The following is a 26,854-nucleotide window of genomic DNA, read 5'->3' as shown; positions in this document are numbered from 1 at the left end:
AAATTAATAATTTAAATAAATAAAAATCATTGTGCAGTTCGCAAATAAGCAAACACTAAATATAATTACTAAAATGGCGGCAGTGTTATGGAACTAAACCAAACAAAAATCATCATTTAGGCATCTTTCAGTCATGACTCCCCAATAATATGACCGCCGCTGAAAGATTGTGATTTTGTTTGTCAAGTAAATGCACTTCAATCACATATACAACACGATTCACTCTGAGCCTATAGAATAATGCTGCATCGCCCATGCTGTGCTACATCGATATCTCATGCAGAGACTGCCATAGAGAACAAGTCGTCAGTTTGCTACCAATTCACCTTGCTCCCATTTTAACTAATCAGTCTCTAAAAGATGAGTCTTATGAAAGAGATTGGATTACTTTAAGAGGTCAATGAACATGTAATCATGTCAGCTACAATGCTTTATATGGGCTTTTTATATGTAGACAGAACATGGTAGTCATTGTGTGTTAACATAATGGAAATATTTATTAAAGGTACAGTGTGTAATGTATGTGCCACTAGTTAAAACAATGTGATTTTAAAGGATATACATGGATGCATCTAAATAAAATTGTATTATTTAGATGCATATTTTATTTCAGCATTTAATCAATTATAGAGTCCCACCCCAATCTCATTTTATTTGATATTTAATAGCCACAAAATGTATTAATCATAGTTCAACTTTTACTAATGCATTATTAAAATCCAAAGTTGTGCTTGTTAACATTAGTTAGTGCACTGTGAGTTAACATGAACAACTTTATTTTCATTAATACTGTTAAGAGAGATGAATAAATACTGCAATAAATGTATTGTTCATTGTTTGTTCATGATAGTAAATGACTATTTAACTAATGGACCATTATTTTAATGTGATTGCTTTGATTTGTTAACATTATCTAACGAATAATCAATATATTTTTACAGCATTTATTCATCTTTGTTAAAGTTGGTAAAAATGAAAATATTATTCATGTTAAATAAAAGTTTTTCAAGTTAGCTTGAGTTGTGCTTTATTTTCTAATAATAAAACGACCTGACGTTAGTTATTCTGCTAATACAATGTTAACTATTACTATGTCATAAAGTAATTTCTCAGGTTTTTGTCCTTACACTGCTCCTGCGTGTACAACTATTTTCCTACACATTAACTGAAAGTCTCGTCTCTGCTTTAGGCAGTAAAATAACCTAAATCATTTGGTTTTGGTGAAATAGAACTGTAATGTGGTTAAAACCTTCTAGAGAATGCTTTAGTTTTGGTTTGCACACCTTAGAATATTGTTTCCCAGCTCTGTTCCTGGAGGCACACCAACAGTACATATTTTGGATGTCTCCACTATCTGACCCATTCATTTTAGGTTTGTGGAGTCTCTTCTAACGTTCTGAACAACAATAAGTTGATTCAGATGTGTTTCATTATGTTTCAAAATGTGTACTGTTGGTTTGCCTTCGGGAACAGGGTTGGGAAACACTGCCTTCGAATGTTCACTAGCCAGTCACAAGCAAGCATTCAACTGCCCCATAGTAAACCTAAACTAATGTTAACAGATACAACTGTGGATTTGATTTGATAATGAATGTTTTGTAAAACCGTACTCAATAAAAAATTGTTAAAAAGTATTTGCTCATTTTTAGTTAACTAATACAGCATATTTGTTTTTTTTTGTTATTAAAAAAAGTATAAATTACATTGAATTTAGCGTAACTTGGTATCCAAAATTAAACAAAAAAATCTAAAACATACACATAATATTAAAACTTAAAATCAGAAAGTTATAAAATGAATAAATAAAAATATTTCCAAACTTAAAAGATTTCATTGTCATGTAGATTATAGTTGATTGACAACACCATGTTAGAACAAATATTATCCCTAACCTTAACCACAGTCTCCTTATTGTTTAGGAAGATGTGGCCATTTATCTTGAATTTGCAAGGCTTCTGTCATCAGACACTTTAATCCATTTTATCAGTACAAAACATTCTGTACTCCCCTTCATAATGCAAAATGAGATCCATTTCAACATTAATCGAGCACTGTGGCTAATGAATCATAAGTGCCACACATTTACAGCATGCTTAAGCATTATAAAATAAAGTAGGACAGCATTAGTACACTGTAAAACCCAACAGTCATCTTTCTCAAATGAAATGAGTGTAGTTAACTCAAAAAGTTAATTCTACTCATTTGAAAAGAGTTTTGAACTAATTAAATACCTTATTAATATAACTTAAATGGAGTAAGTTCACAGTACTCAAATAGATTAGATTTTTAACTCAAATGGTTTGTAGCAATTGGTTTCCTTAATTGGTTTGAGTTGCCTTAACTTATTGGGTTTTACAGTACTCAGCTGGTTTGAGTTCTCTTTATGTATTGGGTTTTACTGTGCTCAAATTGCTCTGTTTACTCAATTGGATTAAGTTCACAGTACTCAAATAGATTAGATTTTTAACTTAAGCGGTTTGTTACAATTGGGTTCCTCAAATGGTTTAAGTTACCTTAACTTATTGGGTTTTACTGTGTAGCACATCCTAACAGTTATCATTATCGTTTATCTAAAACAAAATAAATCATTATTTATGATCTTTAAACTGAATCCATGAAGTATTTTCTTGCCTGCAAAATGTACTGACTAATGAAATTGGTTGTGGCGTTGCGCTTGTGCTTAAATGGTTTGAGAGGGGTGGGCAAATGCTACAATATTAGGCTGCTCAAAAAACTAAAAAATTACACACAGCACCTTTAAAATATAGCAGTGTATACTATTTGTTGACGTTTTGATGAATATTATGCAGCATAATACAAGTTTGAACCATGGACAATTCCAATACTACCATATACTGTAATTCATTAGCACTCTGTATTGCTCAGTGTATTCACTGTGCTCAATATTGAGGTCTGCAATAACACTAGTTGTTGCAAAGTAGTCTTTTTTCAAAACTACTAGCAGGCACTTCTTGAGTTAGTGGCTCGAAGTGCCAGGCTGGCAATGGACTTCACCACACTGGTGGAGGCTCTGTGGCAGGTGCCGGCACTAGCGATGTAGTTGGAGGCTAGCCGGTGTAGCCGCTTGCCCCCAAAAGCGTTATAATGACCAGGCATGACCTGGTCAATCTCCTCTTTATCAACCATTTCCACAAGCCTTTCACAACTATGGATGTAGTCGCTGATCCGGCTGTAGGGAAGCCAATCAATCATGGAACCATCATAGACCACATCTCCACTGAACAGCATTTTGCTCTCCTTGTCATGGAGACAAATGCTTCCTCTGGAATGGCCCGGCATGTGGAGAATGGAAAGCTGCCGGTCGCCAAGGTTGATAACGTCACCTGGGAACACAAGGAGAAAGGTAGAAAATGGGGAATGTGGCAATTGGATATTGTCACTGCAATGCAGCACTGACACAGCAGAAGCTGTATTGACTGATGTGCAAGCTATGATATTATGATTTTGTGGTATTTCTTGGTCCAAGCACATTTTTAAAAAAATATCCTTTAATAAGTGTTAGATCCTACTTGTCTATTGGCTATATGTGCTGAAATGGAAACAGACATTGACTTCTACATGAGCTAGACTTCTAAACTATTAGAAAAAAAAAAGGTTAAGGAGCATATGGTCTGCTCATCACAAATAATTCACATTCCCAGAACTATTTAAAGTTCAGTGATGGTTAATTATTGTTATAAAAATTAACACTTGGCAAGCACCGAGTTCTAATAATTATCTGTGGAAGAGTATATAAAGTGTTACTTGCTAGTGGCACAACTTTTTTATTAACTGTGTAACAATGCCTGAAAAGTAATAAGCATTTGTACATTTATTAACTCACAAAATATTTATGAAACGATATAATCATTTGTAAGCTAAAACTGATGTAAATTAGTTAATGCTGCCTCACATAAACTTCATTCAAGTGCTGTAAATGAGTCATTTATTTGCAATTTTCCATCAAAATAAAAGCTAAAATTATAAATATTGTTGTTGTTGTTATACCATTATTAAATAAATACATTTTAATCATTTAATTCAATATTATTATTAGGCCTGCCCTGTACACTCACATCATTTTGACGATTAATTGTCTGTCAAATAACTGTGATTAACAATTTAATAGCCTTTTTTTATTTATAAAGTGACATATTAGATTTCAATTGGAAAACAAATAAATAGGACCATCTGATTTTCCTTAATGCTGTGGACAACAGCTAACTTATTTACGTTTTTGTTTAGCTTTTATCAGTTTTTTACAGTCACAGTGTACCCCATAATATAAATTCATTAATTTTCCTTCGGCTTAGTCTCTTTATTCATCGGGAGTCGCCACAGAGAAATGAACCGATAACTTATCCAGCATATGTTTTACACAGCAGATGCCCTTCCAGCTGCAACCCAGTAATGTGAATATAATATAATATAATATTCATTAATTTTCTTTTCAGCTTAGTCCCATTATTAATATGTTAATATGGGGTCGCCACAGCGGAATGAACCACCAACTTATCCAGCATGTTTTACACAGTGGATGCCCTTCCAGCTGCATCCCAATACTAGGAAAATAATATGATATAATGTAATTTCCCAGTGATGGGTTGCAGTTGAACCGACAACTTATCCAGCATATGTTTTACACAGCAGATGACCTTCCAGCTGCAACCCAGTACTGGGAAAATAATATAATATAATATAATATAATATAATATAATATAATATAATATAATATAATATAATATAATATAATATTCATTCATTTTTTTTGCAGCTTAGTCCCATTATTAATATGGGGTTGCCACAGCGGAATGAACCACCAACTCATCCAGCATGTTTTACACAGTGGATGCCCTTCCAGCTGCATCCCAATACTGGGAAAATAATATGATATAATATAATTCCCCAGTGATGGGTTGCAGCTGGAAGGGCATCCACTGTGTAAAACATGCTGGATAAGTTAGTGGTTCATTCTGTTGCGGCGACCCCAGATTAATGAAGGGACTAAGCCGAAAAGAAAATGAATGAATGAATAATATAATATAATAAAATATAATATAATAGTTTATATTTAGTTTTATCTGTCTACTGAGAATTAAAATAAGCTATACCATCCTTTATTTGTTTAGATTTCCTTTATTTTAATTGTTAAACTCATCTCAAATAATGGCTGTAAAATATAATTACCACAATTTGAGAGGGCTAAGTTTTACTCAAATACTGTTATTGGTCTATTTAACATAGTCTGATAAATAATGCAATATACATTTATACACCAGTACTATGTATATTGCATTCAGCACTCTTGTTAGTTCAGTTGGCTCCAGATTGCACTACAATTTTATGATTAACCTAAGATCTTAAGAAAATGCAATACAATACCATCTAAAAACACAATTTGTTCACAGACCGTGACAATAGATCTATTCATATACAGTAGTACAACTCACTGCAGAGTAGTCCATTCACTGAGAATTACGTGGAGGAGGTCATGTGTGGTTTACTCTGCATCTGCTGGGTTTCTGCCAGTGGTCCACTATAATGCTGCATTCTCCACCATCAGGCAGATTATAAAGCCACATTAGACAGCCGGCTTGGTTTTCACTAACCACTGACATGTCCTCTGTTGAGTTTAGCATGATCTGATTTGTTTCGATCTTTCTCTGCAGCTCTTTAAAAAGATATTATGTAAGGTTGCCCAGAATGAAGTCATGCAATTCAGTGCATTTTACTACTGTAATAGATTATGCTTTGAGCCCTGCAATGGTACATAAATACATGCACACATAAAGATGTACTTAAAACGTATAATGTTGCATCCACTGGCACAGTAGTTATAAGTAATTACAAGCCCACCTTCTTGTAATATATGGGTTGGTGTGACCGCTTTCACTCTGTACTGCCTGGCTCTCCATCCAGGCGATGGAACCTCCACAATCTCGCGGTCAGAAAGCCATGTCACGGTCTCGAAGTTGTCACCGTTGGCCAGAGCGTCCACCTCCGCCTTGTGCACGCCCACCTGTTGAAACTGATGCAGCCCACCAGAATGATCAAAATGCACATGCGTGCCGATGGCCAACAGCGGGTTTTTACGCTTCGCGTCGTCCCCGAGCAGCGATTTCTCTTGGATGTATTCAGGCAGGCTCCGTAAACCCAGGCCGGTGTCTATGACGACGTCCTGATGGGACCCGCGAATGAGCCAGATATTCGCCCTGTTCCCCGATTCATAAAACCGCTCCTGGATCCAAAACACGCCATTTTCCAGCGACTTGTGCGCGTACCAGTCGGTCGCAGACATCCCAAATACATTCAAGATGTTGTTATTGCATACGAGGATAAATGTATGGTTGTTAGCCTATAATTTTGGCTTCAAATTGTGCTGCTTCAGCCGCAGAGAGGAGGACGCTGACACCCTGTTCCGCAAGCGTAACACGTCACCGAGCGTAACGACGTGACGCGGCGGAGAAACGAGCATGGTATTGGTCGTTGATGAAATTGGCGCCTCCCAAGTTATGCATATTAATAATAAAGCACAAGCGGCATTTAATTAATTGCCTTGTTGTACTTATTTAAATGCGTCTGAAAGCTGTAAGAAAATAAGGTAAGCGGTTGCCCTTTATGTAGCCCATCTGCTACTGCACTGCGACAAGCAGTCTCAGTGGTGAAGATTAAAAGAAGGGGAACATTCTGTCTGCATTTATTTACCCACATGCTGTTACAATATATCTTCTTGTTAAATACAATGTTTCAATTGTAAATCTCGTAATTCTTACAGAGATACAAGTGTATTTTTGTAACATGCTGTGTTTGTGTAATGAACTAAACTCAAGTAGTAAAGTATCCTAGAATAATTGTATTCAGGTGTGCTTTGGCGACTCGGAAATTGAAAGACGATCAAACGAAGATTGTTTAATTTTTACTAATGCTAAACAGTAATTTAGGGGGTAAAGTAACTAAATAATTAAAAAATAAATAAATAAATAAGAGGAAACCAAATAGCACATCAGATTTGCTTGCCTTGAGAAAAAATGTGTATAAATTCCCCATGCTTAGTTCAAAATACTGGTAATATATACTTAATAATAAATCCGTCATACTAACAGTGCATAATGCCCTGTTTTATGTACTTGCATATGTTGCATAATAACTAAATACTCCACTTGAAACCATTGATTAAGTTGTATAGTTTAACGCTTTAACTACCTCACCAAGAAAAAAAAAATCTTTGGATTGCAGTTCTTAACTCCTAATGTCGCTTTTTTTTTTCAACAGATTTTTTAAATATCAACCTGTACCAAATGGTTGATATCAGTTTATGGTAAAAGTACTGAAATTAATACATATACTATGAAAAATCTGAAAATATGAAGTGTAAGAATTTATTAAAACAATCAAAATAAAAAAATTGTTTGAAAACTAAATCACCTTTTTTTTTAAGTATGCCATAAAATATTTCAGATTCTCATTTAACATGTTATTTTTTTTATTTTAACAATAAAACCAAAATATATTCAATTCACCTTTATTTGTATAGTGTGCTTTTACAATGTAGATTGTGTCAAATCAGCTTCACATAAAAGGTCATAGTAAATTGGAACAGTGTAGTTCAGTTTGTAGTGTAGTAGTGCAGTACTTAGAAGTACAACAGGATTATGTTTGTTTGATTTATTTTTTTTTGTAAACCAATAATGCTGTGTGTGTGTAAACTATTATTTAAAACGGTCATTCTTTAAAACAGTAAAAACATAGTCAAACGTTTTATAGAGGTGCAGTCAAAGGGTTAAAAGAAAATACATATATATATATATATATATATATATATATATATATATATATATATATATATATATATATATATATATATATATATATATATATATATATTAAAATACATATATATTAAATCATAACTTAATGTTAATTAAATCATAGCTTAATGTTAAAACCGCTGTCATAACATTATATATCAATATGGGACCATTGTTTTGTTTACATCCTTCAAAATGGTCTATACAGTGACATTGACAGTTTTGCATCACTATTAATGAAATCACCATCCAGTGACATCACAGTGTAATCCTCACAGGGGTGTCATCCTCATAGTTTAGCAAGTATAAGCAACATGGTCTGAAAAGTAGTCAACAACATCCTAGCTATTGATTCTTAAATGCCAGCTAACAAACCTTGACACCATGCATTTAAAACGTCATATATCTTAGAACTATTATACTATATTACATTATATTTTATTGTTTATTAAACTAATATAAGATTATTTCATCCAAATGATTTTAGGGAAAATTTAGATGACCAAAAATGGCTGGAAAGGGAAGAGGTATAGCAGCATTTAGCTTCAACATAGAGTCCCTGGGTCTCACCAGAGGATCCATGCCTGAAACCCAGAGAGGACCAGCTCCACTCTTCCCAGTGAGCTATTATGAACCATTTGTGATTATTCTTCCATCAATTTCCCAAATGGATATTTCTCTTTCTCTCTCAAAACTTTAAAAATCAGATTCATCAAGGTCAGAAATAGTTATTTTCAGAAGCTTCAGTTTTAACGACACACGACTCCACCTTACAGCAAATCGAATATAAACCAGGGCCTTTGAAAGCTGGAGAAGATGAAGATTATATGAGAGCTTTGAAACAAGAGATGAGAGGACGAATGAAGGACCTTCCTTTTAACATAAAGCACCACGCAGGAAAGGGAGGTGAGATGGAGCTTTTATTTAATTTTAGAAACACACAATACCTATTGCATCTGACTATGAGTCTTATGACTTTGATAATTGTAAAATTAGATGAGCATGAGTTAATGCACTGGGGGCAATGCTATGTTTTAACTCACCTAGAGACAATAAATCCATTTAACTATATGTTTAAGTGAAATAGTATAACTGATATGGGATAGTTTGATCATGAGAGTCACAACTCCTACTTTATATGAAGAGTTCAGATGCAAAAACCTCTAAGTGCCGTCTGAAATTTCCATCGCAAATGAACGTTTTTCTCAGCCTCCTTTGTTATGTTGAATTATATTACTTTCAAGACTGGGAAAAAGACTTATTCTTTGCCATAAAAGTGATATTACTGAACCTACACACAGGAGATTGATAAAAATGCCACCTGAAATTTTCCTCTAAAATAAGCATTTAGAGGTTTTTGCATTTAAACTCTTGATAGATTTATTGTTGTGTATATATATATATATATATATATATATATATATATATATATATATATATATATATATATATATATATATATATACATATACATATATATACATATACATATACATATATATATATATATATATATATATATATATATATATATATATATATATATATATATATATATATATATCAGTATTTTTTACAATGTTATTATGTGTAATTTACAGATGTGGAAAGGTACAAGGAAAAATACACACGAGAAATAAAGAAACTGGAAGATGAAGACTGGACACCAGGTAGTAGTTCTAATTATATAGGCTAAGTTGGGCTGGGCGATTAATCGAAAAGTAATTGAAATCGACATTCAGAACCTATAATCGATCTAATTTTTCCAGGTCAATTTTTAAAATTAGCTTCCCTACCGTGTGTGGAGTCACGTGACCCACTCTGTTAGCCACACTTTGCAGCCACATCCGATCTCTAGTCAAGTAGGATGATGGACCCATTTTTCAGCCTTACTTTGGACTACGTTGATGATGATTGGAAGCAGCCCCAGAGATGCCTTGAAACGGAATATTTTCCATTACATTCAAAGTATTATTTACATTAAAATATTTGTTTACAGAAGATCCAAGAAATGCACTGTTTAAATTTTTATTTACAGGATATACAAGAGTTATTTTATTCAAAAGAGAGGCTGCTTATTTTCTACTTTTAATATGAAACAAGTTCGTAGACAAATGGTGTCTTGAGAAAGTCTAGTCGGAAAGTTTAAATAAGTGAAGTAGTTTTTAAGAAGCTTGAAACAGTTGGCATAGATAGATAACTATGGTTAGCCATACCTGCCAACATTTGTCCGGGAGACCATGGTTTTGGGGTGGGAGGGGGTTATAGTGGTGGGGATGTCTAGGTGTCAGGGGTGAGGTGTCTGAATAACACAGCTGGACTATGCACCAGGTTTTGGGCTGCTATTGCGATTGGATACTATACCAAAGTCAGCAATCCAGGGGTGTTAGTTTGTACCAAAAAGCTGAGGACCGGGAGGGTGGGGGAGCTGTGTGTGGTGAAATTACGCAAGTGTTCTGGGAGAAATAACAAAACGGGAGGGTGGCGGGAGATGGGTCTGAAATACAGGAGACTCTCGGGAAAAACGGGTGTGTTAGCAGGTATGATGTTAGCACATTTCTTGTACGGATTGGCATGTTTCTTGCTAGGCAGTAGATAGGGTGTTCTGAGTGGTTGCTAAGGTGTTGCTGGGTTGTTCTAGGTGGTTGCTAAGGTGTTGCTAGGTGGTTGCTAGAGTGTCCTAAGTAGTAGCTAAGGCGTTGGTTGGCGGTCGCTAACAAATTTTGAGTGGTTGCTAAGGCATTGCTAGGGTGTTCTGAGTGGTTACTGAGGCATTGCTGGGCGGTTGCTAAGGTGTTCTGAGTGGTTGGTAGGTGGTTGCTAGGGTGTTGGTGGTTGCTAAGGTATTTCTAAGTGGTTGAGAGGGTGTTCTAGGTAGTTACTAGGGTGTTATGAGTGGTTGCTAATGTGTTGCTAGGCGGTTGCTAGGGTGGTTTGATTAATTGCTAAGGTGTTCTGAGTGGTTGCTAGGCAGTTGCTAACATGAATTAACATGGTTCTAGTATGAATTAGCTTTATGCTAGCATGTTTTAGCATGTTTATATTATAAATTAGCATGTTCGCTAGTATGATTAGTATGTTTATGTTTTTTTAGTATGGATTGGTTTGTTGCTAGTATGGTATTCGAATGTCATTAGTATGAATTGGTATGTTGTTAGTATGTCCAATGTAAAGTCAATGACAGTTTTTTTACAAGGGAAGTCAATAGGACAGTTTCTAGGGTGCCGTAAGTGGTTGCTAGGATGTGGCTAGTAAGTTGAAAGGTCATCAGTGATTGGTAGTCTGAGTTAAACAAGCCGAACATTAAGTCTGTATGACAGTCTGGTGCAAAGTTATGAGGTCAGAAAGTTTGGTCCAATGTTAAGTCAATGGGACTTATCTGAATTTTCTGGGTCAGTTTTCTGAAAACCGTAAGTTGGATCAGTTGGAAAAGATATAGCAACCCGAGTCAGGTTTGGTGTTAGTTTGGTATTTGTAGCTTGAACGGTTTAGGAGGAGACTCATATAGAAATTGGTCTCAGAAAAAGAAGAATATTCGTTTATATAGCATAACAGTATGTTGGCTTTCTCAAGCCACCATAATAATTGAAAAGTTTTTTAAATAATAGATATTTTCACTTTTTATAAGACAAAAAGTGACTGTTGGTTTTAGGCAACGTGTGTTTTAATTTCAGTTGTTCAACGTTGATGTTCAATAAATAATCATAGATAGTAGATAGTGTGTGTGCGTTTTCTTCAGTTATTATTTTTAAATCAAGTAATGCACCCTTCATTCAGAAATCTCTCACTTGTAATATGTGAGCATATTTACTATACAAAACCTGTTAGTGAACTATGAGGGTAAAAAAATTAATTAAAATGATCGTTCATTTATCTAATCGAGTTAAAATGCTAAATTAATCAAGATTTTAGGCCAAATTGCCCAGCCCTAGGGCTAAGTAATTTCAGATAAATTGTAGATCTTCTTTGTAGATTGGAATCGTCTTCCGAAGGAGCTGAAACCACAGAAGAACATAAAGAAGAAGAAAAGGGGTAATTGTAATGAGATGTAGAATCCCTAAACAAACTGCATTTTTGAATGACTCGTACACTTAAATATTTTCAGATCTGAGGAAATCTGTAAAGATCTCAACTAAGGACAAAGAAGAAGTGCTGAATAAATTGGATGTGAGCGTTTAGGCTATGTTTTCATCTTCTCGTTTCACTGTAAACAGATATATTTGGTTGGAGCCATCTCATTTGCGCTTGTTTTTATTTTTTAGGAACTTGAGAAGAAGGGAGATGTCAAATCTGATGAGGAGGATGAAGTGAAGAAAGAAAAGAAAGAGGAGGACGAGGAAGGAGAGGAAGCAGAAATTGAAGGAGACTATGATGAAGAGTTTGAAGAGGTATATGCTTTTAATCAGGGAGCATTTTGAAGTATTTATTTTTATTAAATACATGTAATAGATGTCCAAACATGGCTAAAACTTCGACCCTCGACTAGTCTTACATTGTACTTTTCTGCCAAATACCATTAAGATATTAAGGAATTGGATATTAAGGATTTTTTCCTTTGGTAAACTTCCCATGGCAAATATTTCAGAATTATGTTTTGTTTAATGGACATTGCTAAGCACTTAATTTATTCAAGGTTTTTTTCTCAATATGTAGATTTTTAGGAACTCTCAGATTCCAGATTTTCAAGTAGTTGTAAAGACTAAATCATAGGTCAAACTCAATTCCTGGAGGACCGCAGCTCTGCACAGTTTTGCTCCAACCCTGATCAAACACAGCTGATCCAACTAATGAAGGTGTTCATGGATCTATACAACTTCTGAAATCTGAGAGTTCGTAAAAATCAAAATATTGAGAAAATAACCTTTATTGGGTTCGAGACCTATAGACTAAATATTGTCTTACCCCAGGGGTTTCCAAACTCGGCCCTGGAGGGCGTTGTTGCTAGATCGGATATGGATACTGCCGGAAGTTAACGAGAATTATTTATATTATTTATTAAATTTCTCAGTTATTGTACTTTTATTAACGTCTACCCCACCCCAACCCTAAACCCGTCACAGTAATGTAAAAACAGTAGTTGTACCGAGTATTATTTATGCTATCTGTTAAATTACCCAATAATTTGTACTTTTTAACGCCTACCCCCACCCCAACACCAACCCTAAACCCCAACCATCGCAGTACTGTAAAAATATTAATTATTGTAATACAGTGTCATAAAAAAATGCTTTAAAAATTGATGTGCATATCGCACTTCCGGCCGGCCGCATATCCAATCTAGACTTTACCCCTGGAGGGCCGGTGTCCTGCTGAGTTTAGCTCCAACTTGCTTCAACACACCTGCCTGGCAGTTTTTTGCATTTTCCTTTGACTTCCTATTGTTTAAAAAAAAAAAAACCTGTGGTAATCCACGAGATATATATATATATATATATATATATATATATATATATATATATATATATATTTCAGTCTAGCGATACAACCATTCTTGTTCTGTGGTAATCAGCAACTTATCCTGCTATAGATAGTTTAGGTCACCATTAAGTGACGTTTATTTATAAACTAATTTTGAGAGGATCACATGCTTATAATTGACCCCGTCTAGTCCCGCATTAGGTAACACTTGATTTACCAATCAGATGAATTCTATCGCATTATAATTATCCAAAGTTTCTCACCTTAAGTTATATTTGTCTTGAAGAATCCAACCCCCTCCACCCCTACTCCTCCTCCCTTTCCTATAGGACGGCACAGCAGCCCAATGGTTAGCACTGTTGCCTCAGCAAGAATGTCACCGGACCAAGTCTTCACTAGGCCAGCTGACATTTCTGAGCCAGGTTTCCTGGTTTCATCCCACTGTCCAAAGACAAGTGAATTGACAATCAAATTAGCACTATTGATGAGCTCTTAGTCAGTATTTTTGCTCTCCATAAACAATCCCTATCTGTCACAAATTAGGAGAGTTCTCAAGACCTACCTGAGCTCTACCTCCACTCTTGCCATTTAAACTGGAGGGAGCCCCGGGCTTGAGGATTTTTTGAGCTCAGGGCTCTCTCCCGGGACAGCATGCATCAATCATCAGCTAAGTGTGAACTCTTAAACCAAATTTTTGTCATGTTATAAGTCAAGTATACACTCTAGAACTTGCTTGCATCCATCTACAGTAGTTTCAGTCACAGAGTGCAAATTTCAGGTTTTTTTTTTTTTTACATTTTTACTGCACGTCAGTCATGTTTAAGCAATCAGCCATGCATGTGCTTGCATTGTTCGTTGCAGTTCAACTGAATCGGTTTTGTTTTTCCACAGGAAAATGACTACATAGCAAGCTACTTTGAAGACGGTGATGACTTTGGGGGAGGAAGTGATGACAACATGGATGAAGCCACGTACTAGGAAAAAAAACTAGCACTGATTACCAAAGCCTATCATACAAGATAATTAAAGACTATGCATGAACAATATAAAAACAATTAAATCAAGTGATACACTTTATGACTTCAAAGTGGATATAAAGTATACTAACTCCCAGGGCCATTTATATCAAAGTTGTTATTGTCATGTTGGTGTTTGATAACATCAAATTTTTATGAGGTTGGTCATTCTCCCAACCCTTTTATTTATTACATATTTATTGCCAGATCAGCAATTTATGGCTATTTCATGGCCAAATGTATATACATTAAACTATTACATGATAAAAACAAATTCGTATTATATAAAAAAAATAATAAATAAATAAATTACTTAGACAAATATATAAAATATAAATAGATAAAATTTACAAAAAATGTATTCAAAGTTAAATATAGTTTTTCAGTTCTATTTTTGATAAAAAATGTAAAACTCTTCCTGGTGGTACGTTTTTAAAAATGTCCATCAAAGTACTCTCCTTATAAAAATCCTGTCTAACGGAATTTAAACTTCTACATTCCAACAAAATATGTTTGATGGTGAGAGCAGTCTGGCAGTTATTACATTTAGGTGATTCTTCATTATTTAATAAATATGAATGTGTCAACCTAGAATGTCCAATTCGACATCTGGTATAGACCGTCTGATCATGCCTGGTTTCGAAATTATAATTTGCTAAATGTCTTTCACTTATTTTCAGGTTAATTTCATATAATTTGTTGTTGATGCAGTTGTCCCATTCTCTTTGCCATGTTTCGTTTATGTATAAATTGATGGTGGGTTTCAAATCATCAGGAGGAATTAAACATTCGGTCACATTAAAGGAGATATCCTTTTTTGCAGCTTCATCTGCCAGTTCATTTCCACGAAGTCCCATATGACCTGGAATCCAACAGAAGATAATGTTGATCTTCTGGTTTTCTAGTGCTGTCATTTTCTTTAAAATCATGGACATTATGGGGTGATCATCCTTAGAAGTTTCAAGAGCTTGAAGACAGGATTTGGAATCTGTGCAAATTAAAAAGTTACGATGCTTTGTCCTTTCCATTCGATCTAATGCCATATTTATTGCGTAAGCTTCTGCTGAGTAAATTGAACTTTCTCCTGGAATCCGAGTCTCCCAACCCTTAACCCCCAACCTGGATAACCAACACATACACTGGACAATTTTAGCTTAAATTCACCTATAGCGCATGTGTTTGGACATGGGGGGGAAACCAGAGCACATGGAGGAAACCCCTGCGAACTTGTGGAGAACATGCAAACTCCTCACAGAAATGCCAACTGACGCAGCCGGGGCGCGAACCAGCAACCTTCTTGAAGTGACAGCGCTACCCACTGCGCCACCAGATATAAAATAACCACAATATTATTCAAAACACAAGAAATGATTAAGAGATTCAGATACTAAAATATAGTTTCTTTATTTTCAACCTGCCTCTACAGTCTACAGGGTGAAGGCACGTACTTTGTTTTTGTTTTTTTTCAAAAATCAAATCACCACACTCCACGTTTCATAGAAATGTTTACATCTCTCTCCTACTTAAAATGAACAGAGCACACATTTCACAGATCATCCCTGTGCTCTACCATGAAGAAAACCAGGAAGCCATTATGGTTCCTTGGTGTTTGCTTGTTTTTCTTTCACAAGTAAAGTTTAACATTTAAAACCAGCAACTTTATCACCGTCAGTCGAAATACTGAATCTGGATTCTACATTTCCTAAAATAAATTACAGTTTATTTCCCTGACAAACAATGGCAGCAAATGTGTTTACAGAAAATATCATCCGCTTGCCGTTGAGGCAAACTATGAGCTTAATCGAGGTACAGAGCTAAACACTGGCTCGTGAGTGACACCCACAGCAAAACCAGCATCCAACTGTGCAAAATGCATCCAGGAAAAAATGCCGATAGGACTGGAATTACTTGATCCCCTTATCCATTTGAGTTCAATTTAAAATATTCTGCTTAATCTTTCTATATTTGTTTTACAAATGCAGCTTTATGTTTCCTCTTGGAGCTTCACATGATGCTGCTGTTCAATAACAGGATGTAGGTGAGAGTCTTGGTGAGGAGCAGCGTTGGCCCGTGGTAAAACGAGAGGCTCAGCGATGGCTGGCTGTGTTGGTCCAGGCCTGATAGAGTCTATGGTAGTGTGGTGGCTAACATCTGCTTTCATCAAAACTTCATAGTATAACAGGTAAAAAACTGGCGTAACAATGCCCACGACCAACATGATGGCCACTGCCGTCCACCATCTCATCCCCCAGTCGGCCCCATAGTACGGGTCTTTCTTAATGGCTGGTCTGCGCTCGGCGTCCCCCAAAAGAGGCTGCTCCAGAGAGGATACCACCTCACTCAGGCTGTTCCTGGTCGGGGCAGAAGACTTGACGAGTTGTTGAATGTCTTTGTCCTTTTCTTGCAGGAAGCCCTCCACGCTGTCCGCAGATGAGGAAGAGGACGAAGAGTCCAAGGAAGCTCCAGAAACTGGCGTCTCTGTGATTCTGCAAGTGCCACTGGGTGAGCTGCTCTTGTGGGGAGCTGTGTTGTGGGTTTCTGTGAAGGAGCTGAATTTTCTCACAGGGATTCTTAGAGAGCGCAGCGCAAAGAAGTCTTGCTCTGTCAGAAGGTTGTTGGCCCGCTTTATGTCTGCAACCTGAGATTAAAAAAAAATAATAACGTCAGAAACTTTTTTTTTCAAACTGATTTGAGTGAATAACTAAATTATTGAAAATGAGACTAAATACACATTTTATACTAAATATACACTTTTATACAGCGTTATCAGCAAAAGTAGTAGTAACAGTACTGAATATTTTACTTTTCATTAATATTCAGCTGATTATTTCTTAATTTTTTTTATATAATTACAGGTTCTAAGTTTTGTTCGTTAAAATCAAAAGTTTCTTGCAGTAAAGTTTTTTTTTTTAAATAAATGGAAAGCAAATTACATTTGTCGTCTCCCCTTTTTGGATGATGGGAAAAAATGGTCCAATCCGTGACCAAAAAAAAACCAATGTGATTTTAATCGTGAGATTTGTGATCCGTTACACCACTAATATATGCACACATGAATAAACAAGTTGCATGCAGTAATGTGTTAATGAAGTTATAGATCTTCATATATTTTATTTAATGCAATGTCAGCAACAACGTCTTTTTTCATGGCAAAAACATTAAATAATTGAAATATACAATTTAAAAACCACTAACAAAATCAATATATAAATTTGATTTTTAAAGTTTAGCGTTTATACATGACAAAAAATAAATAAATTCATGGTGAAACTTTGCTGAATATCTCCTCGAGTGAGTTCAATTCATAAGCAGTGATTAAAAGCAGAACAGTTCTGTTAAAGGGCACCTGCTTTACCCTTTTTTCAACATTTAAGATAAGTATTTTGTGTCTCCAGAATGTGTCTGTAAAATTTCCGCTCAAAACACGCATCAGATTATTTATTATACCTTTCAGAATATTGGATATGCAATACGCCCACCGTTCCCATGTGCCTGTCAGAGTGTGCTCAATCTCCGCCCTGGCTGCGTCAGATAAACAGCACAGTGACAGACAAGGAAGCAAGCAGATCTCACGTAACGTTTGTGAGAAATACTACAGTAAGAACTTAACCAAAGATTATTTGCTGTATTTGTTGTGGAGTTAATTCAAGCCTTTCTGCAATGATGAGTTACACACAATGTCGTTACAAACCACACTCCTACGTCACATTATGGTGGGCCTCAAAATGAGAGATTTGGATCCTATTTTAACGCCAGGAAAAAAAAGAGACTTATTGTCTTTATCACCACAATATGACTGGACACACTAGTGAAAAGTAAAATGTTTAAATTTGCAGTTCATGCTGTGTTTAGGAAATTTAATATACATTATAAAATAATGGTTAAGTGATTCCTAATAGGGCTTCACAGTAAAAAAAATAATTAGATAGATAGATAGATAGATAGATAGATAGATAGATAGATAGATAGATAGATAGATAGATAGATAGATAGATAGATAGATAGATAAAAACAGTTTATAGATAGATAGATAGATAGATAGATAGATAGATAGATAGATAGATAGATAGATAGATAGATAGATAGATAGATAGATAGATAGATAGATAGATAGATAGATAGATAGATAGATAGATAGATAGATAGATGTAAAATAACACTGTGTTCTAATTTATTGTATATACACATACAAATGTATATTAGTATACATACATCTTTCTTAAAGTATCAGACATCATGATTTATTGTGTTTGAATGCTTTAAACCAGGGGTCACCAATCTCGGTCCTGGAGGGCTGGTGTCCCTGCAGGGTTTAGCTCCAGCTTGCCTCAACACACCTGCCTGGATGTTTCAAGTATACCTAGTAAGACCTTGATTAGCTTGTCCAGGTGTCTTTGATTAGGGTTGGAGCTAAAATCTGCAGGACACCGGCCCTCCAGGAACAAGTTTGGTGACCGCTGCTTTAAACTTTCTTGAAATGCTCAGTCACAGGCCTTAGAAACACATGCAAATGATCAAATGTATGCTTAAACTTTGCATTGACTGTACAATTGATGCAAGTGTGGCTTCTCGTGAGCTATAATCTAAACTCAACATTGCAGAATCTGAGGTATGACTATTCTGGATGCGCACATTATCGATGCTTAAACTATATATTGTACTAATTCCACTGCTCCTGGTATGGAAAACATTGGAATAAATTGTATATGGTATAAATATGATTGTATTGTGTATCATTTTTTATTGTGGATATGGACCGGGAGTCTAAAATGATGGTCTATGGTTGTGCTTCTCACCATGAAATTAGCCTAGAAGCTGGCATGGTGTTAAAATGTATACTGCAGTTAGATTATAGAAAGCTTTAACAATTAATTTTTTGCTATAATTAAACTGTATTTGGTTGGAGATTTTGAAAAATCTCTTCAAAATAAATGATTAACTTCATAGAAAGAATTCCACACAGAATTACAGCTGGCACAATTTAAAAACTTTCTTCATAGATAAACGTGCTTTTGCAAAAAGAACATGTGGGAGTACCGTCTTGTGTCATCCTGGAGTCATTGATTCTATAGGGGGTACAAATCTGGTCCCACCGGTTTGAAAATTTATAGGGGCTTTTTGTCACCTTGGTAACTTGCACTACACGGCTAACATGCTCCGGAGCTGATTTTATTCTGGGACTTGGTTAGAGTAAACCTTACTTGGACCAATCAGCTGTAAGAAAACTTATATCTATAATATATGATATTATACATCTGATACAACAAACAAAGCCACTCCCAGTCCTTTTCCCCCTCCAAATTAAAGCCTTTCTTTCTAAGCAGAAGTCAAAAGTTAATCCGTTACTAATATTGTACTTATATTGAATGAATTGCAATTATTTATACTTTATACTTAATATTAATTTAGTATAATGGGTACTGGGGTACCTCAGGGCTCTGTTCTTGGGCCACTTCTCTTCTCCATCTACACAACATCTTTAGGAACAGTCATCCAGAAACATGAATTTTCCTACCACTGCTATGTTGATGATACCCAGCTATACCTCTCTTTTCACCCTGATGATCCCTTGGTTCCAGCTCGCATCTCAGCCTGCCTGTCAGACATTTCACACTGGATGAAAGATCATCATCTTCAGCTTAACCTCGCGAAAACGGAAATGCTTGAAGTTTCTGCCAACCCGACTCTACACCATAACTTTTCAATCCAGATGGATGGGGCAACCATTACTGCATCCAAAATGGTAAAAAGCCTTGGAGTAACGATTGATGACCAACTAAACCTCTCTGACCACATTTCTAGAACTGCTCGATCTTGCAGATTTGCACTCTATAACATCAGAAAGGTCCGACCCTTCCTATCTGAAGCTCAACTTATTATTCAAGCTCTTGTTCTCTCCAAACTGGATTATTGCAACTCTACTAGCCGGGTATTCCAGCTAACTCTATCAAACCTCTTCAGCTGCTTCAGAACGCAGCAGCACAAGTGGTCTTTGATGAACCGAAAAGAGCACATGTCACTCCGCTACTCACACATTTGCACTGGCTGCCAGTTGCTGCTCGCATCAAATTCAAAGCTCTGATGTTTGCTTACAAAGTGACCTCTAGCTTTGCTCCTTCTTATCTGCTCTCACTTCTGCAGATTAATGTGCCCTCCAGAAACTTGCGTTCTGTGAATGAACGTCGCCTTGTGGTTCTATCCCTAAGAGGGAAAAAAATCACTTTCCCGAACTCTCGCATTCAATCTACCCAGTTGGTGGAATGAACTCCCTAACTGCATCAGAAAGGCGGAGTCACTTGCTGTCTTCAAGAAACAACTAAAAACTCAACTATTTAGTCTCCACTTTCCTTCCTAATCTGCAACTCCCTCTCTGGCTATACCACTAACTGTACTCTCTCAAAAAAAAAAAATTACATTACTAATGCTTTGCTTCTTAGACTTTACACACCTGAAATTTGCCTACAGCACTTATTCACGGTTGCTCTTATAGTTGTGTAAATTGCTTCCTTGTCCTCATTTGTAAGTCACTTTGGATAAAAGCGTCTGCTAAATGACTAAATGTAAATTAATTTACTTTGAATTGTCAATTAATATTGCCTTAAATTAAAATTAATATAAGATTTTTAAAATCTTTTTTAACAGACTTGAAATATCTGTGAATGTATTCATCAGTTGACTGATAAAACCAGTTGGTATTTGCTTTAAGTCGCCTTCTCAAACTTTTGCTGCATCAACACTATTTACTTTTGACTTGTAAAAGTATATTAAAATGTAAACTGTTGTGTAATTGGCTGTATACTGCAATTTCAATTTTAGGTGCACTGCAAACTATCCAGAGTTAATCACAAACATTTTTTTAAACCTTCAGTTAAGAGACATTTTAAATCAAACATTGTGAAATCACTTAACCTGGAGCCTGTTTTAGAAAGGAGGTTAAGTAAAAACAGAAAATGTTCGCCCTGACATTAGGAAAACTCGAAAGAAAAAAAGCTTAACATATCTCCCTTTCTCAGGTTTGACATGCCACCTATTCTGAAATGGGTGCCTCATTTCAGGGTTAGCATACTTGGAGTTTTGACTTATCCTCCTTTCGGAGTTCATTTCTAATAACTGATTTATTTTATCTTTGCTATGATGACAGTAAATAATATTTGACTAGATATTTCTCAAGACACTTCTATACAGCTTAAAGTGACATTTAAAGGCTTAACTAGGTTAATTAGGTTAACTAGGCAGGATAGGGTAATTAGGCAAGTTATTGTATAACAATGGTTTGTTCTGTAGACTATTGAAAAAATACATAGCTTAAAGGGGATAATAATTTTGACCTTAAAATGGCTTTTAAAAAAATAAAAAAAAACTGCTTTTATTCTAGCCAAAATAAAACAAATAAGACTTTCTCCAAAAGAAAGAAAAATATTATCAGACATCCTATGAAAATGTCCTTGCTCTGTTAAACATCATTTGGGAAATATTTAAAAATAGAAAAAAAATTCAAAGGGGGGCTAATAATTCTGACTTCAACTGTATGCGTGTATGTCTGTTCGAACACACACCCAAAACCCAGACTTTCATCTAGCATGTACAGAATCAGTTTGGGAAACAGCGTCTATGTATCACTATGGAGTGCGTCAGCTGACAGTCATGCACCACTACATGAACTGACTGTTTTGAGGATTGCATAGGAGGGATGACTGCACCTGCAATGTAAAGGGAGAGAATTGCACCATTTTTATATTTCTTTCAAAGTGTTTTCATGCCTCAATAAAATGAAAGCACAGAACAGATTCACATATAAGAGCAAGGTGCGTCCCCTGGTGGTTTGGCGGTATGGGTTGCGCACAGGCAGGATCAGCTATTTGATGCTTATTGCCACCCTTCATAGAAAGATTGGAAATACCTTTACGGCATGAAGGTGGAATAGAACTGTAAAATATGGGAGAATCCTGGGAAAAACAGGAGGGTTGACAGTTATGCAATATGAATCGAAAAAAAAAAACATTGCTAAGTCAGATTTTTCCAATATCGTACAGGCCTATTAAAATCCCAGAAGGGGAAATGTCAGAAGGTCTATTCATGATATTTTCAATACCCAGAATTAAAAAAAAAATTTAAGTACAAATGAAACCTATCCACCTTTTCCCGCATGTTATAACATCATTTGAAATGATGGTTGCACTTCCAGTTTGGGGAACTTCCACTCAAAAGAACTGAAATAAACCCTTTTAAATAATAAGGTAGTGCAACCAATAATACAAATCTGTAATGAAAACTAAGTGAGAGGTGTAAACAGCAACAGTCAGTCATTATAATATCCCTCTGGCTATTGGAACTTTTTTACTTTGAACGCGGAATGATTTCAGCCTCTGAGCCGAGGCTATTGGCTCAGCCCGGTTCACAGTAAGGTCCCTGACGTGCAGCGGAAGAGCGGCAAAATAGATGAGCAGAAGACAGTACATTCGCGCGATGGACGTATGTGCATATGGCGTTATTTCACTGACAACAGTCGTAAGCGCAGTTTTACAAGAGCGCATTCATGTAATTCTCTGTTCGTGGACAACTCGACCGCAATTTTTTTTTTCGCAGTTGCATGCACTCAAAACACGGCTGCTCACGTGCGAATGATCTGCTCTGGCTCCGTCAGATGATGCAGACTCACAATTTGTGCCTCATGTGTCCTCTTCTTTTCGTGCTTTTGCTCTCCGGAGATCCTCCTGTTCAATTGGTTATCCCAAGAATGTTCATATGGTTTATATATTGCTACAGTATTTATTAGCAAAACACGAAACACTAAAAGGTTATGATAAATTCTATAATAAATACTTGTGTTTTTGAGTGTTAGATATCTTGCCTATGTTTTAGGCTAGTATTATTTACAATTTGTTAATGAATGCTTCAGCATACTGTAGTATTAAGAATAGTGAACTGATAAAATGAAATACAAAGTGTAGTTTTACTACAGTAAAGTGTGGTGAATTGTAGTATAGTATACCCTATGTTGTAAAAAAAAAAAAACTACAGCACTGGGTAATTTGTTTATATTACGCTTGTGTTATAGAAACTAGTATTAGCACAACTGATTAATTGAAGTACTGTACTGTAGAACTGTTCAAAACACTGTACATGACAGGGAAAATGTCCTCCACAATCTCATCAGCAATGTGGAAGACAACAGAGACGTGTTCAATTTATTTTAGTTGTCATGATAAAATGGGATTGATAGTGAGATTTATTTGAGGAGTGAATAGTTCAGTAGGCTATAATACCTCATCAAGTTTTCCCCTATTTTTATCGGTTACATTTCTGCTTGCATTCGTTATATTTTTGTTTAAATGTTGTTTTATTTGATTAGTATGGTGCACCTTTTGGATGTTTAATAAATGTTTTTTTAAAAAATTTATTCTTTGCATTCAACTTCTTTTCTCAGTGTCTTAAGTGTTTGAAATTGGAAATATTTCATCATATAACAAACAACAAAAAAGGTTATAGTGGATTAGATTAAAAATTTTATATGTAAGTCTATTTTAGTATTTTGGTTATTGTTAATAAATAGTGTACAAATATAAATTATATCAAAAAGCATGAAAGGAAGAGGGAACACAAGACACAAATTGTGAGTCTGCATATAATCTCACTGAGCGAGTAGTGTACTGTGAGCGCACAAGAAATTTTGTGCGTGAGCAGTGCATATTTTAAAGAGAGCATGAGAAAATTTGCACACGAGCAGCGTATATTTGAGAGCTCACAAGCAGTTTTGTCCACAGAGGAAATCGGTGCACGAGCATTAAATTGAGAAAGCAATGTTTATCATGCTCACTTTGTGCATGACAGTTTTGTGTTGTGAACCTGAATTTAAAGTGAATAGAATAATGGCAAGATTAAGAAAAAAATGCATCTCGTCATGGCATTGGAGTTTACATATAGGCCTGTTGTGTCTAATTTGAAAATAGCCAAGCTATTCACAGATATTGCCAGATAATCACTTTACCTTTACCATACTTTCAACAAACTTTGATCATTTGTGATTCTGGCTCTTATCCTTTCTTGCATTGTCTTGAGCCTTCACATTGCCAAATATATACTATATTGTTAGTAGCCTGGATAGGTCACCGTCATTCTGCTACATCATATCGCTTTCTACTGGATGTAAAATGCTCTGCAGTACATTTAGTCATTTTAGAACGTTAAGTTCTAATTCTGTAGTTGTTTTGGTGAAAGTAACTAAAAAGTAATATAAGAGTAATGTAACATATTACAATTTTGAGACAGTAATATTGTAAGGTAAGGGATTACTTTTAAATCACAGTAATAAGTAATCTGTAATGTATTACAGTTTGGAAGTAACTTGCACAACACTGCCAATCACCAAAACATAAACATAGTAAACCAAAGCAAAGTGTACAACATGGTATCCTTTACTTACAGTACAGAAGTATTGCAGAGAAATGCTGATAAGCGTGTCTCCCTCCTTAATCTCCCTTATCAAGTACACAATGTCATCCTTGCGATCTCTAGATGTGCTCCTGTGATGTCGTTCTCTTCCTCTGGAACGCAGTTCAAACGCCTCTCCATCCTCCTCTGAGTATTCAGTCTCGGAGTTGCTTCCAAAAACGGACATGTAAGCACCTGTGGCTGGCTGCACTGCCGTTGCAAACTGGAAACCATTGTGCTGGCTCCTTCCAGTCATTTTTCACTGTCAAAAGAACAAAAGCCTGATGAAAGAAGGTATTGCTGGTCATAGGTGTGCTTCACAAAATATACTGGTTTTGTCACAGTTCTGAGGTCAATGGAATCTTCTTAGTATGAACCCAGCTGAGGTGTGGAAAAATTTGATATGGATGAATGGCTAGAAGCCTACTCAACAGCTGAAACTGCTGATAAGTCTAAATTCAGCCTTGGCTCATGTTGACACAAGCCATTTTAGGGAGTATTTCTGGTTAATTTTTGCCGAAAGTGCACAGATACTATCTAATGTCCCATGTGGACCGTATTTCTTACGTGGCCTGGAGGATGCAGGTAGCGCTAACGTTAACTAGCATGTATTAGCATGTAAACATTACAAGACGAGACAGTTTTACATTACCGAATCAAACCAAGAAATCTGCCAAAAAACGTGTTTAAATAACGTTTACAAGAAACAAACCCTAACCTGTTACGTTCATGGGTTTAATTTCGCTCAAAAATGTAACTTTAACATGTATATTAGCTAAGTAGCTGAGTTAGCATGGAAATCTAGCCAACATTACGCAATACAGGCAAGATATCGCAAAGAAGCGAACTAGTTCATTAAACAACAGAACAATACAGCAATTTAAGCAAACACGTCTCATTTTGTAATTGAATAATATGTAATATATTGTCACTCTCACTAGGAAAAAATGTGACACTGATGCTAACCAAACTTTGTCAACAACCGGAGACACGTAGACACGCTCGATTCCTGAAAACAAACCAGCTGCGCTTTTTAGCTCTCGGTTGATCAACATGCCACGATTTACCTGAGAAACGAGCGTAGTGGTCGCCTTGTCTTTAGTGATTAGGCCATTCTCCTGTTTCCTCTGTGTGCCTCATTGCTTCTGATGCGAGATTACTGGAGATCGAGACGCCACGTCAACACAGAGCACGCGCTGACATCATCGACATCTCTCCTTATCTCGCTGATGTCATCAGTAACAGCTTTATTATAATTTTTCATTTTTATCCTTTTCATGTATAATTCTATACGAGGACAAATTTATATGAGGATGCACGTAACCTTAAAGGGATTATTCACCCCAAATTTATATTTCGTCGTCATTTTCTCTCCCTTCACTTGCTCCATACTACTTCTGTTGAGCACAAAAGAAGATATTTTGAAGAAAGCTGAAAACCTGTAACAATTGACTTCCATAGTGGGAAAAACAAATATCTTTTGTACACTTTTAACATTCAAATTTTCATATTTAGGAATTATAATCATTAAATTGTACAATTTATGAAAATAATAAAGTAAATTAAGTTAAAGCTTAACTATTTTATTCAATTAAATAGACATTACAGCTTTAATGATAATAAACATGTTTTTTATAGCCTGTATGTTTGAGTGCATTGATCCAATGACAAATGTACAGCTTAAATTACACCAAAAATATAGACTATTTAAAAATAGATTCAACCGAATACACTTTAAAAGTTACAAAACGTAATACTTTTTGAAAAATACTAAATTACAAGTATTTCAAAAGTGTTATGTTGTGTCAACAGATAACGAAATATGCTAATATAATATAAATTAAATCTATTTAAAAATGGCACAACCCTTTAAATAAAAATAAAAATGTAAAAAATAAAATTAGTTTGGGAGATCATTTCCAAGCATGAGAACAAAACACAAAACCACAATTGAAAAGGAATCACAGAATGGGCAGAAGGTTGCAGCACTGTTGTATTTAACATGTTCCAGTTTAAATATTTGTTTGTGTGAGTGATGCATAATGGCGTCTGCATTAGCACAATTAGACACAAATGCATGCAATGTCTACGTTTCTAATAATTTTTGTGAGAATAATGAAAATATGTGTAAAATAATGACCATTATCCACTTGAGTACTGGGTAGTGGATTGTAGGATAGC

The 26,854-nt window shown here is 35.5% G+C and overlaps 3 protein-coding genes across 3 annotated transcripts; 1 reads left to right on the top strand and 2 right to left on the bottom strand.

Moving 5' to 3' along the window:
* Positions 1 to 1,725: 1,725 nt before the first annotated feature.
* mblac2 (metallo-beta-lactamase domain containing 2) lies at positions 1,726 to 6,414 on the bottom strand. The gene is made up of 2 exons (XM_056457022.1): positions 5,857 to 6,414; positions 1,726 to 3,344 (listed from the first exon to the last, which is right to left on the bottom strand). Exons 1-2 carry the CDS (start codon positions 6,296 to 6,298, stop codon positions 2,959 to 2,961), a joined length of 828 nt encoding a protein of 275 aa, XP_056312997.1. The 5' UTR covers positions 6,299 to 6,414; the 3' UTR covers positions 1,726 to 2,958.
* A 1,902-nt stretch (positions 6,415 to 8,316) lies between these two features.
* Positions 8,317 to 14,311, top strand: polr3g (polymerase (RNA) III (DNA directed) polypeptide G). The gene is made up of 7 exons (XM_056457021.1): positions 8,317 to 8,427; positions 8,585 to 8,714; positions 9,410 to 9,478; positions 11,781 to 11,840; positions 11,914 to 11,975; positions 12,071 to 12,196; positions 14,118 to 14,311. Exons 1-7 carry the CDS (start codon positions 8,317 to 8,319, stop codon positions 14,202 to 14,204), a joined length of 645 nt encoding a protein of 214 aa, XP_056312996.1. The 3' UTR covers positions 14,205 to 14,311.
* A 1,310-nt stretch (positions 14,312 to 15,621) lies between these two features.
* On the bottom strand, positions 15,622 to 25,863 carry lysmd3 (LysM, putative peptidoglycan-binding, domain containing 3). Its single transcript, XM_056458384.1, has 3 exons — positions 25,741 to 25,863; positions 24,666 to 24,935; positions 15,622 to 16,880 (listed from the first exon to the last, which is right to left on the bottom strand). The coding sequence occupies exons 2-3, from the start codon at positions 24,927 to 24,929 to the stop codon at positions 16,227 to 16,229; spliced, it is 918 nt and encodes a 305-aa protein (XP_056314359.1). The 5' UTR covers positions 24,930 to 24,935; positions 25,741 to 25,863; the 3' UTR covers positions 15,622 to 16,226.
* Between the last annotated feature and the right edge of the window lie 991 nt (positions 25,864 to 26,854).

The sequence above is a fragment of the Danio aesculapii genome, chromosome 5 (assembly GCF_903798145.1).
Source record: "Danio aesculapii chromosome 5, fDanAes4.1, whole genome shotgun sequence".
Classification (NCBI taxonomy): domain Eukaryota; kingdom Metazoa; phylum Chordata; class Actinopteri; order Cypriniformes; family Danionidae; genus Danio; species Danio aesculapii.
The sequence above is the reverse complement of the archived record's forward strand: the minus strand, read 5'-3'. Positions and strand labels throughout refer to the sequence as shown.